We start from the raw sequence: 17,344 nt of genomic DNA on the forward strand, positions 1-17,344 counted from the left end.
AAGTGACTTCAGCCCTTCTGAAAGAAATTCCCCAGATCTCTTTGCAATGCACATGGAAGCTGGGAATTGTAGCGCCAATATCTGGAGATCATCACATTGGGCACCCCTGAGCCAAGAGCTGAAGCCGGGATCCTCTGAGACACCTTTTCACAAACAGCATTTCCAGTTCCAGGGATTCCATGAAGAAAGTTGTATTGGCAGCAGTGGCATAGCGTGCGTTGTCAGCACCCGGGGCAAGGCAAGTAATTTGTGCCCCCTCCCCACTGCACTGTCCCTCCCCCAGATAGTCCCTCGCTCTCTCTCCGCACCGCACGCCTGGCACCCTCCCCTCCACAGGGGGCGGCGACCCGGCGGCTCGGATCGGATTCGCACAGCCAGCACTGCAGTGAGAGAGAGTGAGTGAGCCAGGTAGGGGCAGAGAGCTGCGAGTGCGAGCGTGCCGCCCCCAGATGTTGCGCCCGGTGCGGCCGGCCCCCCCTGCACCCCCCACGCTACGCCACTGATTGGCAGGCAAGCACACACACACACACACACACACACACACCCCATGGGAGTTCCATGGAGCTACACTCCTTGAGCAATTGTCCTGGGACTTCCTTCCCCTTCCTTCCTTCCTTCCTTCCTTCCTTCCTTCTCCATGCTTTCCAGGGGTTAAATCAGGAATGGCCAGCAGGCCAATGCTTGCAGGGTGCATTGCTGCTGGTTATTGAGAGGGCGAGCCAAGTGGGAATCCTGACATGGTGCTGGCACATAAGTGGAGCCAATCCGCTGCTCTCGTTGCTTCCCTCAACCCTCCCCTTCTAGGTAACCAGCAGTGGCACTGGGAAGCCAGAGAAGCAATGCTGTGCCATCCATTCAAGCGCTCACCATGGGAAAATATTGCCCTCCTCTTGGCACTTTCCATTGAGTTGCAGCCTGGTGGTAAGAGTTAAATATGCCGCTCCTTTGATGCAGGAGAGATAAGAACTCTCTCTGATTTAAATACACCTCAATGAAAGGAAATGCCAAAAACAGTGCAGAAAATAACGCTACTATTTACGCTAACACTTGCAGACTAAAATGATAGCAAGCACCACTCAGATATGCTCGTGTGATTTCTGTCCCTCACCTCGGACCAAAATGCTACTTGCAGAAATTTCTGCTCTCGTTTCTGATGGAATCTTCTGACATCTCTAATGAAGAGCACGTGTCAATAGTTTTGTTGCACTCCAGTTTCACATGCTTGTGAGCAAAAGCCTGATCTGAGCCTCTACTCATGGTTACATTTTAAAGTGGGGCGGGGTGAAAAATAAACCTGTGTGTGTTTTGTACTTTTTATACCGTTTGATTGTAATGAAACCTCAAAGCGGTTTACAAAGCCGCACTTGAGAATCTATATCTGAGTACAGAATGTCAAGTGAGAATTGACCCCGGTCCATTGGAAAAAGACTTTGTCTTGATGGTAGGGTACTGTGAATAAACTTTACAAATAGACTGAAATGCCTCAGTAATAACACTTTTTTTGACCAGGGTTAAAGACTTGTGTGAGTCTATTGCAGCAAAATCAATGAAGAATCTTGCCTCATCTTAAAGACTAGACAATTACAAAAGCTTTCATAGACAAGTCCATTTCATCAGATGCATACAATGTTATTCTCAACACACAAGTTCGGAGGAAAACAATGTAAACAGTTTTTAATAATAATGCTTAAGATTTGGGCATCTTTTAGTAAAGGAATCCTATGGAACATGATTTGAAAATTTTAACCTGGAGGAAAAGTGCTGCTTCACAAAGCCACTTGCTTCATTTAATGGAAGCCTTTACTCCAAAGCAATGTCTCTGTAGCTAAACTGATCGGTTCGCGGCTACTTTCAGTGACTGGAGATGAAGCAAGTTTTATCATTGGTCAGCTGTTCCCACCTTTTGCCAATACTTGTTTAGGAATGGTTCATTTGTTGGTAATTAGCTGTCCGTTTCGCAGTTACTTGGTCACTAGTTGATTTTACCCTTTTCTCTAGAAGGATGCCTCTAGATCTAAAACAGTTTTACACGGTGGCGTCGTCTCTCATCCACGATTGCGCGCTCGCTTAGGCAGGCTGCCTGCACTCAGGCGGATTCTCTTGGAGGTCCATTAGTGCAATTGCTTGACTCTGTTCCACTTTAATTGAAGCAGGCCTTTCCCCCACCCCCTTTGGATTATCCTCTCCCTCTGTACTACTCTAGTTTGGTGTGCTTTTGTGTGTGAAGAGGGAAAGAATGAGAGAAAGGGAAAAAGAGAGAGAGAGAGAAAGAGGCACAGACGTTGGTCATGCTTCTGCTGACAGATGACTTTTCCTCAGTTGCCGGTTTCCTTGCCTGTCAGTAAAGTGGCTGGTAAGTGGAAGAACCCGAGAAGGGGAGGGCATTTGTGGGTGGGTGTGAGAGAGAAGGAGAGAGAGAGAAATCCGGCACTGCAAGGAATGAGGGCTGCCTTTCATAGCACAGAGGGGAGACGCAGAGTGAGTCCAGGGAATGGCAAGGCGGATAACTGGCAGCTGTACATCTGCCAGTACTATAAGGCCTCCCATTCAGACAGCTTAATTGTCCGCAAGGCTTCCCCCACCCCCTCCCTCGCCCCTGATAAAGATCCTTCAGCTGGTATTACTGATTGTATCCTTGGCTTATTGTGTAAAAATAAAAAATAAAAATCTGTGGGTTGCCTTCAATCTGGAGATCAGCCTCTAATCCCTTCCATCACTCTGAGGAACATGGCATGCCACCGCAGCTGCCCCCCGGAGCACACCTGAAATTTTTTGCTCCTAGTGTGGAAGCCAGGGGTGTGCGTGGCAAAGGGGGGAGCATTTGGAGGCAGGGGGGAAATATGGTTGCTGCTCCTGGTCAGTGTTAACCAAAAAAAAGAAAAGAAAAAGGACATTGGAGCGTGTGTATGTTTCGGGGGACGCATCCATTCTCTCTGAGCTTTGACGAAAGTGAAAACCTAGAGCTATGGAGTCTCCAACGAAGGAAATTGAAGAATTTGAGAGCAACTCTTTGAAATACCTGCAACCGGAACAAATAGAGAAGATATGGCTTCGCCTCAGAGGACTGTAAGTAACACTTTGTCTTTTGTCTTTCCCTACTCTATCTCTCGTTTTTATGGCAATGATTTAGACATCTGTTCTTTTCCACATACTTTTTAGTCCAGTCCAAAGACAAACCACACCTGCTTACTGCATATCCACCAACTTCCAGCCACTTACAGGGGTAAAAGAAACCCACCGTCTTTTCTCTGAATATGCTGAAATTGCATGTTACAGTGAAGAAATGCCATTTATGTCAGCACAAATGCAACGATGTTTTAATATGCAAGTGGGCATAAAAAAACCCAGCCACACCTCTGTCATATTAAAACTAAGCCTATACCCAGTTCTGTTTACCTCTGTGTTTGTTTGTGTGTTCCTCCCTCCCTCTCCCAAAAGCAGCTTGAACAAATGTGGAGGAACTTGGAAAACACAGTTGAAATTCACTTTTTAAACGGCAGGAAACTCATGTCTATTTTTGTTAAATGCTTGTGATTCAGCATGTGTTTATTTACTTGAACTTTTGGAATGGGCATGATTTTTGCCGTATTGGAGGTAGAGCTGGTCCTAGCAGCATGACAGAGGAAAGGTGAGGTGTGCAAATAAAAGTGTTATTCAATAGTTCTGGGAGGTTTGAAATGCATATATATGTATGTATCTGGGTCTCTTGTTTCTAAGTGTGTGTGTGTGTGTGTGTGTGTGGCAATGAAATTATTATTAGAAACTTTAATTCTGCAACCCTAGACACACTTAGCTGTAAGTCCCACTGAACTCAGTAGGGGTTACTTCTGAGTAGGCATGCATGGGATTGTGCTGTAAATCTGTTTAATGGCAACAGAGTATTTGCTTTATTCCTTTTCTGATCAAGCCTACATAGAGTGTTAGCATGTTAAGCTGCATCTGTCCAGATGTTCAGAACAGAATATTTTCTCTCTCATCATCTTAACAAAGCAGACTGTGATTTCACTAGGGAGAGATGCTGGGCATGAGGGGAATATATCAGGAAAAGTAATCTCAGCCCCCCTCCCCACTCCACCCAAGAATCCCAGCTTTAAAAATTTGAAGCTTTCTTTCTGCAAGTTGTTGGCTTGTTATCGTTTTCTTTAACCTGGTGATATCACGTTTTATAAGAAATTATTCTGAACGTGTTGTGCTTGGCTTGGACCAGAAATGAATATATATCACTGTGAGGATCTGTTCCAGGAAGTCTGTTTTGTGAAGAAATGCAGTCAAGCCCGATGACAGCTGTTGTGTAGCAGTTCCAAACAGACTAGCTCTACAAAAACAACAACCCCAAACCTTTATTTTTCAATCTCTCTGCTGGTTATATATACATCTGTGATTGTCTAAAACATTCTGTGCAAGAGTTAGACTAACCCTCATGGTCAGATATGATGAAGTGTCTTGGTCAATAGCATAATTTCACGACAATCCACTCTGTAATAATCACTGGTGCAATTCTGCCCATACTTAGGGAGCAAAGCAAATTCAAAAGGACCCTGTTGTATTCAATTCAATGGCATCATCTTGCAAAGTGATTCTGTAGCCAGAACCCTGCTGGTGTGTGTGTGTCTATGCAGTATGTGTCACAATAGTGCTGTCCTTCTTTAGATAGTGTCAGGTTGAACACCCAAGTGCAAAAGACAGCACACTTAAAAAGTACCTGCCCCCCTTTGACTTCTCAAAACCTCCCAGAAAGTACAATTTCCCTCTTTCTTTCAAAACTAGCGTGACTGAAATGTGTTTTTTCTTCTTCTTTGTTAATTGTGCTGCTTTTTGGTGGTGGCTTGGATATGGGACTTGGCACTTTGTAAACATAGTCTGCTGGCTGAGCTTGAGGCAATAGGCATTTCACATTTTATTTTATTTTCCTTTCCGATTCCCCCATGAGTAATTTGAAGGCAGAGGCTTTCAATCTCTTAAAAGCAAATGGATACACATACAAAAAGACTGGTCCCTCAAAAGATCAAGCAGGATATTCCAGAAGGGCGCATAGTTCCGTGCAAATAAATGTCTTCATCCACCAACAGGGTGGTAATAATTTCATCATCAGATTGCACCTCTGCATTGCAATTGCACAGGAAGTGAAACAGAACACAAATGTATACCAAGACACCAATGGCAAAGGGATCTTAGCTTAGTAGTAGTAGTATTTTCTTACTGTGATCTTTGTAAAAACTTAGAGCACAAACCAAACCGAGTCTAAACACGATTATTTCAAGCCTGCCTCTAATAGGACCTTAACTCTATTTTGCCATGCACCGGTGAAAAATACTTGCATGTATAGCCTAAGAATTGAGTACTATGGTGTCAGGTTTTGAGGATGGCCTGGAGAAGACAATGAAGAGCTGCATATTTGGGGGGGGGGTACTGCCAAGAAGACATTGGCTAGGATCCAAAGGCCCATGCGCAGAGTTCCATACACAGTGTCCTTCTTTTATGTCACTGTTTCCCAAGGCAGCCCATCACCTACCCTATAAAGTTGCTCTTGAAGGTCAGGGATTCTCCAGAGTAGAATTCAGTGCAAATTGCAAAGAAAAACTGGCAGCTTCGCCTTTGCACCTGTGCTTTTCCTGTCCTCAGGACTATTTGGCCAGGAGGCCAGCACTTATGGGGCCCACTGCCCTTTACAACCCTGCTATGGGAGCCACATGGATCCATCCTATAGTCTGGCTCCACCCCCGTGTGGAAAGGGACATCTGCATGTGTCTTTCCCACAGTATTGGCAACCTGCCTACAGGGAGGGTAATAATTCTAGGGGAAAGACAACGGGATGGGCCAGGCCTATGTCATTCCAGGCTAGAGCCATGCCATGGAATGAACTCCTGGAACGTAAGGACATAAGTCCTTCTGGATTACAGCAATGTTCAGTGCAACATATGGCTATGAAGCAGTGTCCAGCCAGATGCCTAAGGGAAACACACAAGCAGGATATGACCCCGTAGTCAGTGGCATAGCGTGGGTTGTCAGCACCCGGGGCAAGGCAAGTAATTTGCGCCCCCTAACCCGGGGCAAGGCAAGTAATTTGTGCGCCCCCCCCCGCTGCACTGTCCCTCCCCCAGATAGTCCCTCGCTCTCTCTCCGCACCGCACTGCATGCCTGGCACCCTCCCCTCCACAGTGGGTGGCGACCCGGCGGCTCAGATCGGATTCGCACAGCCAGCACTGCAGTGAGAGAGAGTGAGTGAGCCAGGTAGGGGCAGAGAGCTGCGAGTGCGAGCGCCCCCCTCCAGATGTTGCGCCCGGTGCGGCCGGCCCCCCTGCACCCCCCATGCTACGCCACTGCCCGTAGTGGCTCTTGTGGTGAGGCTGTAACACGTAAAAGAGACATGCGCTAAGTGCTTTCGAAGGATTGATTCTAATAGATTTTCCCTCAACAGGGAAATGCACACGGTTGGATTGCGGGGGGCGGGCGGGAAAATCCATTTAGATTTTGTAAGAAGGACATGCTAGCTTCCTGCCTGTCCCTGCTTACATTTTCTTCTTGGAAAGTCATGCTCTTTTCATCCCTTGTGTTTCACATTCATATTGCTGCACTTGTGAACCTCTGCATAGAAAAAGGTTTTGTCAGACGGGCTCTTAGTGAAGAGATCAGGCCTTACGGAGGCGTTTTGCTGCCTTACCAAGATCTTGCCGGAACCCTGAAGCCGCTTCCGCCGCTTCTGCTCACTTCTCTGGCAGTGGCGCTGAGCTCCCTCAAAAGTGCCCCAAGGATTCTGCCACCCGAGGCGGCTGCCTCAATCTACCTCGTGGATGGGCAAACAGTGGACGTGAGCCTTCTCTCTCTAAAAGGATGAGTGGAAGGAAGAGAGGGCAGGCTGCCCATAAAGGTAAAGGGACCCCTGGCCATTAGGTCCAGTTGTGGCCGACTCTGGGGCTGCGGCGCTCATATCGCTTTATTGGCTGAGGGAGCCGGCATACAGCTTCCGGGTCATGTGGCCAACATGACTAAGCCGCTTCTGGCAAACCAGAGCAGTGCATGGGAATGCCGTTTACCTTCCTGTCGGAGTGGTACCTATTTATCTACTTGCCCTTTGACGTGCTTTCAAACTGCTAGGTTGGCAGGAGCTGGGACCGAGCAACGGGAGCTCGCCCCGTCGCGAGGATTCGAACCTCCGACCTTCTGATCGGCAAGTCCTAGGCTCTGTGGTTTAACCCACAGCGCCGTTGTATAAAAGAAGAGTGTTCAACAGGCACAGCTTATCTGGACCAAGGATATGCCAAGCCACACGTGAAAATTCCCTCTGCCACATAACCCTTAGTGGTGTAGAAGCCCTTCCCGCTACTGTACTGGATCATGTGACTAACCAGTCAATCAATGTGCAGCAACAGTGGTGGCGACCCCTGGCTGCTTCTGTGAGCTGGTCAAAAGAAGGGGTTGCTGTTGCCATGTGGCTACTGTCCCCCCAAATCACATTGAACCCCAAAACAGGGCCTGTCCATGTATGTGAGGCCAGTGGGGGCATGGAGCAGGGAAGAAGCAAAAGGATGAACACACTGACTCCATCGTCTACTGCAATGCGCAGCCTCTGGACCCTGTCTCGGGAGAGTACAGCTGCTGTTTTATCAGATGGGAGCTTGTCAGAATGTACATGCAACAAGGAAGATAAGGAGGGTTCCTTTCCACAAGCAGTAAGTACCCAGTAGTGAGTTATTGCTTGGTCAGTGGTTGACTGCAATCAGTTTCTGATCACAGAAATAAACACAGATTCTTCAACCCCAATCCATCTCCCGGACATTGAACAATCGCATTCTTCTGCCAAAACTCTATCATCATTAGTGGTGCCATATGTGGAGAGCAGGAAGCAAAAACAGCACCAAGGCCAGACATGCCTGGAGGACAAAGAGCAAATTGAGCCAGGCATTCGCTGATGACTCAAGCAGCGAGACATTTCAGTGAATGAGCAAGCGCAGCTCCTCTATTTATGCCACCCGTGCTCAGAGACGGGCTGGTGTGCGAGAGGCAGTGTTTGCTGGTTTTCAAAATGTGTAGATCGCCTTCCTCTCAAGGTACTCAAGGCGGTGTGTGAGTGTATGTAGTTCAGTGAGATGCAATTTATGGGAAAGGCTGGGCAAGAGAATACATGGCGAGAACATAGAAGCTAGTAAGGTAAAGGTACCCCTGCCCGTACGGGCCAGTCTTGACAGACTCTAGGGTTGTGCGCCCATCTCACTCAAGAGGCCGGGGGCCAGCGCTGTCCGGAGACACTTCCGGGTCACGTGGCCAGCGTGACATCGCTGCTCTGGCGAGCCAGAGCCGCACACGGAACACCGTTTACCTTCTCGCTAGTAAGCGGTCCCTATTTATCTACTTGCCCCCGGGGGTGCTTTCGAACTGCTAGGTTGGCAGGCGCTGGGACCGAGCAACGGGAGCGCACCCCGCCGCGGGGATTCGAACCGCCGACCTTTCGATCGGCAAGCCCTAGGCGCTGAGGCTTTTACCCACAGCGCCACCCGCGTCCCAACATAGAAGCTACCTTATAACAATTCAGATCCATTGGCCCATCTCAACACAATGACTGGTTTGGGCCTTCAGGGTTTCAGACAGAAGTGTTTCCCAATCCATGTTTGGTTTAGCTCGCCCGCGGAAACAACTCAGAGGTTATTAAGAAGAAAAATGATAACAACAAGAAGACTGGAAGATGTGATTTGTGAGCATCAAAAGCAGCAGAAATATGAGACGATTGGACCCTCACTGAGCTCGAAACATGGAAACCCCCAACAAAATTTAAAATTTGGCAAAATATTTGGAATACAGTGGTGCCTCGCAAGACAAAAAGAATCCGTTCTGCGAGTGTTTTCGTCTTGCAGTTTTTTTGTCTTGCGAAGCAAGCCCATTAGCGGAGTAGCGCTATTAGCGCTATTGGCAGTTTAAGGGCTAAAATGGCTTTTTAAGGCTTAAGGGATTAGCGGTTTTGCTGCTAAAAGGCTTTTAGCAGCTTAGCGCTTCAGAAAAAGGGGTTTTGGAGCGAAAAAACCCCCTCAAAAAATTTCGTCATTTTTCGTCTTGCGAAGCAAGCCCATAGGGAAATTCGTCTTGCGAAGCGCCTCTGCAAACGGAAAACCCTTTCGTCTTGCGGGTTTTCCGTCTTGCGAGGCATTCGTCTTGCGGGGCACCACTGTACATAATATGTATTGGTATACTTTGGAATAATTAATGTGATATGATTGGATTGTTAAATGGAAAACTTAAAAAAATTATTATAAAAAAAAGAAGTGTTTCTCAATCCTAGTTGAAAATGCCAGAGACAGGCTTTCCCAGCCAGATAAATGGGTTTTTAGCACAGGTGCCCACTTGATAAGGTTTTATTTTAAATGTATTCGTTGTATTTGTGTTTTTAATTATGTAAATCACAGTGGTTTAAAATGAAATGTGATTAAACGTAATAATAGAATCTGGGGCCCTTCAAGCGGACCATAAATTCTCTGGGAAATAGCACACATAGGACATTAAAGAAACATTCTGAAATAATGCTGCTGTTTCCATTCTTAATCCCCTTCCCAGTTTTCAGGCTATTGATAGTAGAAGAGCATAGGCTTAATTTTTGCAAGTGAGATGCAGTAAACATCGAGTAATGACCTCTGGAGCTTTGCGTGTGTCTGCATGATAATCAGCATAATATTAACACGGTAACTAACTGTTCCTTCCTGGATAAGGTTATGAAATTTCAGCAATTCTGGAACAGAAGTCCCTTGTGAGAATTCTACCATTCCTCTTGTGTTGCAAAGCATCTGGGCATCTCATAGATCTTTATATAGTGGTGATGTGTGAACATTTTACCACTTTCCTGTATGGATATTCAGTGGATTGATTTTTCGCAACTCAGAAAGATACATCATGGCACCCTTGGGTACAACAAAATAGTTTTAAAAGTCCCCAGGTCCTGGATCCTAAACAGTTGCATCAGCATGTTGGCTCATAGCGCCAGTGTTACATCATGGTTTAATACTGGTAAATCACTTAGTTTTCCCATTAGGATCTTTAAGATGAGAGTTTTTTCTCTTTTTAGTGAAGAGTGCCACATATCACTAGAAAGAACCCCCCCCCCTTAGCTGAAGGGACTGATTTTTATAAGTCAACTGTCCCTGGACTGGTCCCCATGTCTCGTAAAGCACTATCCTTATTTTGCCTTTGTGGGATCTGTTGGAGAGAACTTTTTAAATTAGTTTCTTTATATAGGATTTATACCTCATCTTTTTCATACCCAGTGGCTGAGACTGCTCACACCGTTCAAGTAACAAAATACGATAAAAATGAAAAAGAAGAGCAGGAAGAAAGAAAAGCATGGCATCCAGATGAAAGCTAAAAACAGGGAACTTACCATAAAGTAACAGGGCAGAAATCTGACAATTCCATCATCTCAAGGCCTGCTGAAACAAAAACATCTTGGACTACAAAAGACCATCAGCCTGGGAGCTAGCTAGGTGTCCAAGGGAAGGGAGCTCCAGAACCTATGAGGGTCAAAATACATATTACACTTAATACTTAGCATGCAGGTATGTTTCTTGGAGGGGCGCGGGTGGCGCTGTGGGTTAAACCACAGAGCCTAGGGCTTGCCGATTAGAAGGTTGGCGGTTAGAATCCCCGTGACGGGGTGAGCTCCCATTGCTTGGTCCCTGCTCCTGCCAACCTAGCAGTTCGAAAGCACGTCAAAGTGCAAGTAGATAAATAGGTACCGCTCTGGTGGGAAGGTAAATGGCGTTTCCGTGCGTTGCTCTGGTTCCCCAGAAGCAGCTTAGTCATGCTGGCCACATGACCTGGAAGCTGTACGCTGGCTCCCTCGGCCAATAAAGCGAGATGAGTGCCGCAACCCCAGAGTCGGTCACAACTGGACCTAATGGTCAGGGGTCCCTTTACCTTCACCTATGTTTCTTGGAAGAGGGAGGCATGTGAACACAGCTCCAAGACTCAGCCCGCCAGAGCGGGAGTGAGGACCTTGTCTTCTAGCCTGCCAGGGAAATTGATAAACTCTCCTTCCTCTGGCAATGAACGAGGGGATAATTCCGCTTTCAAGTTTGTGGCAGTTAGCATAAAGGAGGCCAGAAAATGTGGAAAATAATCAAAAAGCTTCTGAATGCTTTTTTCTTTCCATTGATAGGGTTCCGACTTTACATTAGCCGTTTAAAATGGTAACACTTCTGTGCATGTCTAATTAAAAGCTAAAGATTTCCTTTCAGCTGGCTGAAGATCTTTTGTGAAAGCTCGATGTGTTTTGCACGTTGAACCTATTGCAGGAGAAGTAAGCACTGCGGAGCTCACTGGAGCTTAGTCCCAGGAAACTTTATAGGCATGCTGATACTAATAAATTGAGTTTTTAACTACATGCTTCTGCTACTTGTGTGTGTGATAATATTTCACAACAGCTGCGTGAATTTTTTGGACTCTCCTGGAGGTCATGGCTAAGTGGGCTGTCATGAAGAGCTCCTGCTTTTAAAAATCTAACACCACGTTGCTGCTTGTTTTTGTTTTAACAACCATAGCAGCCCTGTAGGGCAGCCTTGTGTCCTATTTTACAGAGGGCAGTCATCCATTTGAAGGGCACCTGCTCACAGTCTTCTCCACGATGTGGAGCTTATTTCTATTAAAATGAGAGCAATTATTTCTAAGTGGGCACCTAGATGTACAAATGAGTGTGTGCATTTTTAAATACAAGTGTAACTAGATGCCCTGCAGTCATGAGGAGTGGTTAGTGATGAGAAGGACTTTTGAAGGACTGGGGAGAAGGACTTTTGGCAGCAACTGGGATGCTATGCCGATTGAACACTCTTCTTTTATACAATGGCGCTGTGGCTTAAACCACTGAGCCTAGGACTTGCCACTCAAAAGGTTGGCGGTTCAAATTCCCGCGACAGGGTGAGCTCCCGTTGTTCGGTCCCTGCTCCTGCCAATCTAGCAATTTGAAAGCACATTAAAGTGCAAGTAGATAAATAGGTACCACTCCAGCGGGAAGGTAAACGGCGTTTCCGTGCGCTGCTCTGGTTCGCCAGAAGCGGCTTAGTCATGCTGGCCACATATCCCGGAAGCTGTACGCCGGCTCCCTTGGCCAATAAAGCGAGATGAGTGCCGCAACCCCAGAGTCGGCCACGACTATGTGGCTAATCGTCAGGGGTCCCTTTACCTTTACCTTTACACATTAAGTGTAATGTGTAGTTCAACCCCAAATGTTCAGTTTGGAGGCGGCTTGTGGGCTGATTAAATGGCCTCCATGGGCTGCTTCCGGCGCATGGGCCTTAGGTTCCGGACCCCTGCATTAATGTCTTTCTGTGTGCGGAGCAGGAAACACATATGCTCTGTTAGCCTCTGTTTTTCAACCTGGCTCAGTAGACTGATTTTCTGATTAGTCGGTTTATATTGACAGTAGTACATATACCGTAATTAATTAAGGATAGTTATCCAGAAATGAATTCATGTGGTTCTGACTTCTGATAGTTATTTTTTTAATAAATACATCTCCCATGCATAGTTCAGCATCTACATGACACCTTTTGATGTGAGAAACACTTGCATAATTTTTATTTTATTTTTTTACAGTGGGCATCTATGCTCGGTTACTATTTATGTTCAACTTGGCATGTACAGCATATAAATTATGGGGAAAGGTTCTTTATGTTCTTTTCCTGGTAGCTGGATATAAAACTGCCCAGCTGCTTCTTTTATGTCTGCTTTGGGCAAACTCTATTTATTTCCAAAGAGAATTCTCTCATGAGGACTGACAAACTTACAAGGCTGTAAAAACTGTGTTCCGTAGACCATGCTGAGTGTATGTTCACAGTTCCTTGCCGCTACTCTTGACTGAGATGAGGCCTGAAAACTGTCCATTTCCCAAAGTGGAGAAAGGCTTACGGTTCACACCTTTCCTACTTGGGATTTTCAAATCCTCTTTCACAAATACTGCTTAATAGGTTCCCAGGCCAGCAGCAGAAAATGTGCTCTACCACACCAATGCAACCAACACTTTAGGATGGAATTAACCACAGTGCTGAGTGAGAGACCGGGGCGAGGGGGCTGTAGCCAAGCAGAGACCTCTCATGTTTTACAGTTTTCTCAGCACAGAATGTGCCCCCCCCCCAATGCGCTGAACTACTTTAAAACTGCTTTCACTTCTGAAAATAGTGACTATGCACCCGTCGGAGGATGAGAAGCAGAATGCCAACAGCCCAGACAGCAGAAGAAGTGAAATGCAGAAAACCCTAAGGGAAGGATGTGGTTTACAGAGGTGGAGTTAATGGGAACAAGCACGTTTTCTTGGATCTCCCATTGGTAAAACCTATTTGGTGTTTTGCAACTTTCTGACTAGTTGCAGGACCTTAGTCAGACCTAGCAGAGTAAATGCAGAATCCACGGAAGCAATTGGCGACTTGGCTGCAGACAGGATAGACGAAGCAGGAACCAGGAACTTGTAGTTAGGTGTTTATTATATACAGTGGACTATTTACCGGAACAGAACATGGATATTTTGCTAGCTCTCTCTGATACGACTCATAGCTCCTACACTGACACAGAACTCTGAACTCACGAACACTGAACCACTGAACTCTGAACTAACACATTCCAGTTAGTAGGCCATTAATTATCACTCGCTTGAGAGAGCTTGACCAATCAGGGAGCGGTCTCCATGTCTCTGTTATCACCAGGCAGACTTACTCCTTCAGATTGCCTTCTGGCTGTCTGCCAAACCTTAATTGACTCTGTGTGAGTAGCTGCACGTACACAGTTTCCCAACAGCACAAACCATCATTGCCATAGGAACACAACGGGGATTTTGAGGTCAGAGGACACCTCAACATGCAGGGCAGGGTGCAGGTATATGATGGCTTTAATGTCAAAGATTCCAGGTGCGTTCGGGCATTCAAATAAAGACAGGGAACAAACTGTGTGGGTCACAATTGCTAACCACCTGGAAAAACTGCTTCGTTGAGCTCAATATTATACACGTGACTGGTGTCTTTCCAGGTTTTGAGGCAGGAGTCTTCCCCAGCAATACCTGACGTCAGCAGGGATTGGATCTGGGGCATTTTGCATGCGATCATGCACCCCATCGCTGAGTCGTGGTCTGGACTCAAACTCCCAGCAGCCCATGCCAGCATGGCCAATAGTGAGGGATGGTGGGAGCAGGAGTTCTGCAACATCCGAAGCGCCAAAGTTAATGTTGGCATGAAGGCTGGGCATGCAGAAGGTGGGGCCAACTTGTCTGGGGTTAGCACACATGCCCCCATGTAGTCTGTGGCCTCTGGCATTTGGCTGAATGTCTGAAAACAGCTTCAGCTGGTTCAGGCATTATTTTGTTCTGGCACCAGAGAGCCATACATCTGTTGGAAGGAGAAGGTGTCAATACCCTGCTTCCTTATGTGCCACTGGGAACAGAGAGGCCAGAGCTAAGGGTTGAATGGCCCATCCTATGGAGCCAACCATAAGACCGTCAGACTAGCCTCTCCCCAGCCTTTGGGATCTAATAATAATCTCTAACAGGTGGTTCAAAAAGTTGTTTTTCCAGGATATTTTGCCAACTGCATTTCCTACCAATTTCTGTTCTGTCGTTATGCATGACTCCCTTTCCACCAAACCTCTGAGCTGCGGGTAGTGAATGGTAATAATAATAATAATAATAATAATAATAATAATAATAATAATTATTTATTATTTATACCCCGCCCATCTGGCTGGTTTCCCCAGCCACTCTGGGCAGCTCCCAGAATAATAATAATAATAATAATAATAATAATAATAATAATAATAATACTACAGTGGTACCCCGCAAGACAAATGCCTCGGAAGACGAAAAACCCGCTAGACGAAAGGGTTTTTCATTTTCTGAGGTGCTTCGCAAGACGGATTTTCCTAAGGGCTTGCTTCGCTAGACGAAACAGCCCTGCCTCTCCTGTCATGGCGACGGTCGCACGCTCGCTTCCCCGCTCCTCCAGCTCCCTCCCACCTTCCGGCCGACCTTCTGACCTTCTGGCTGCCTCGCGCCGCTGCCCACCGCCCTCGCGCGCTCCCCTCAGGAGCCGTTGCCGCCAGCAGCCAGCGCTGCAGCTGGAGTCACGCTCCTGAGCCCTGCCGCCCTCCAGCAGCCGCGTCGCGCGGTGTCCAAAAGGCGCGGGTGAGTCCAAGGACCGGCTGCGGCAGCTGCCCTGCTTCTCCCCACCCCTCCCCGCCGTGGTGCTTCGCAAGACGAAAAAACTCGCAGAACGAATTAATTTCGTCTTGCGAGGCACCACTGTAATGCGACAAAACATCAAACATTAAAAACCTCCCTAAACAGGGCTGCCTTCAGATGTCTTCTAAAAGTCAGATATAGTGGATGCTCAGGTTGTGAACGTGATCCATGCGGGTTGCACATTCGCAGCCCGCAGTGTTCGCACGTCTGCACAAATGCAGGTTGCGATTTAGCGCTTCTGTGCATGCGTGACTGCCAAAACCCAGAAGTAACCCGTTCTGGTACTTCCGGGTTTCGGCAGTCCACAACCCGAAAAAAACGCAACCTGAAGCAGCTGTAATGTGAGATATGACTGTAGTTGTTTATTTCCTTGACATCTGATGGGAGGGCGTTCCACAGGGCGGGTGCCACTACCGAGAAGGTCCTCCGCCATGTTCCCTGTAACCTCACTTCTCGCAGGGAGGGAACTGCCAGAAGGCCCTCGGCGTTGGACCTCAGTGTCCGGGCTGAACGATGGGCATGGAGACGCTCCTTCAGGTATACTGGACCAAGGCTGGTGGGGGGTAGCTGTCCCGTAACAAAGCCAAAGGGTTAGGATTTTGAATATTTTATCCCTACAAGCACTGTTTCTGTGGTGCAGTGGCGTAGCGTGGGTTGTCAGCACCCGGGGCAAGGCAAGTAATTTGCGCCCCCTAACCCGGGGCAAGGCAAGTAATTTGCGCCCCCCCCCGCTGCACTGTCCCTCCCCCAGATAGTCCCTCGCTCTCTCTCCGCACCGCACCGCACGCCTGGCACCCTCCCCTCCACAGTGGGCGGCGACCCGGCGGCTCGGATCGGATTCGCACAGCCAGCACTGCAGTGAGAGAGAGTGAGTGAGCCAGGTAGGAGCAGAGAGCTGCGAGTGCGAGTGCGCCCCCCCAAATGTTGCGCCCAGTGCGGCCGGCCCCCCCTGCACCCCCCACGCTACGCTACTGCTGTGGTGCTCAGGCCTCTTCTCTTGTGAGTTGTGACGGGATTTCACTTTTGGCAAGATGCTTATGTAAACAGCAGGAGTGAAGGCTGGAATCAGAACAAGCTGATCCCACACAAGTGACCTCCGGGTTAACAATCTCACCCCAGCCTAGCTTAGTTTTGTCATTTGGGTCATCTACCCAATCAAGAGGGGATTTTTAAATTATTATTTTTTTGCTAATGCCAATGTGTGGCAAAAAAAGCAGTAGAATGGTTGTTTTGTGTGGGCTCAAAATAGTAAGTGATCCATGGGTGTAGCTGGGGGGGGCAGCTCCCCCCCTAAATCAAGTAAGGACAGGGCTTGGAGGACAGGGTGCCTGCAAGTATTGCTCACTAGCTGATAGACAATGCCTGCAAAGCCCTTTTCAAAGTGCTTTGAGTGGAGCTTCTGAAGAGGACGGAGGCTTCTGGAGCTCCGATAACCAGCTGATTGCCATATCTTCTCCAGAAGCCCCATTCAAAGCACTGCACAAAATAATCATAATCATAATTTATTACTTATATCCTACCCATCTGGCCGGGCCTCCCCAGTACTCTGGGCGGCTCCCAATGGAATATTAAAAACGTCAAACAACTTCCCTAAACAGGACTGCCTTCAGATGTCTTTTAAAAGTCAGATAGTTGCTTATTTCCTTGACATCTGATGGGAGGGCGTTCCACAGGGCGGGCGCCACTACCGAGAAGGTCCTCTGCCTGGTTCCCTGTAGCCTCACTTCTCACAGTGAGAGAGCCGCCAGAAAGCCCTCGGAGCTGGACCTCAGTGCTGAACAATGGTGCTTTGAGAGGCCTCCTGAAGACCCTTGCAGGCAGCAAAGTCATGTGACAAGCATTATGACGTGAGATGATTGACAGGTCCCAGCTGTCAAATTTGGTCCACAAGAGGTAGAGGAGATGGAAAGCTGCCTAGAAAGGTTTCAGGCCCCTGATTTAGATGCATTTAAACCTGGTTTCCTGCCTGTATGAATGAAGTTTTCCAGGGGTGGTTTCACATTTGTTGAACCCCTTCTCTCAGGAAAAACAACTGATTCCCTCCTTGCTGCCTTTAGGTAGACCTTTATTTTTCTGACTTCTTGTTGACTGAGGGGTCAGTTTGGACTGTTACCGTTTTTTGGTGGTCATCTCTTTAGCCCATTGGCT

The 17,344-nt window shown here is 47.4% G+C and overlaps 1 protein-coding gene across 7 annotated transcripts in view; it reads left to right on the top strand.

Moving 5' to 3' along the window:
• Positions 1–17,344, top strand: part of PDE1C (phosphodiesterase 1C) — a 312,257-nt gene that overhangs the window by 161,382 nt on the left and 133,531 nt on the right. For 2 of the 7 annotated variants that reach the window (XR_014503861.1, XM_083407040.1), the window contains exon 1: positions 2,348–3,066. The exons of 4 other annotated variants lie outside the window; for them this stretch is intronic. Coding sequence is in view for 1 of the 3 variants with exons in the window: in XM_083407040.1 (XP_083263166.1) it covers positions 2,966–3,066 (101 nt within the window). In the remaining 2 variants the exon portion in view is untranslated. Of the gene's footprint in view, positions 1–2,347; positions 3,067–17,344 lie in introns of those variants that run through there. One more of the 7 variants, XR_014503862.1, reaches the window with a different exon arrangement.

Source organism: Podarcis tiliguerta (assembly GCF_965153285.1).
Source record: "Podarcis tiliguerta genome assembly, chromosome: 12".
Taxonomy (NCBI): Eukaryota; Metazoa; Chordata; class Lepidosauria; order Squamata; family Lacertidae; genus Podarcis; species Podarcis tiliguerta.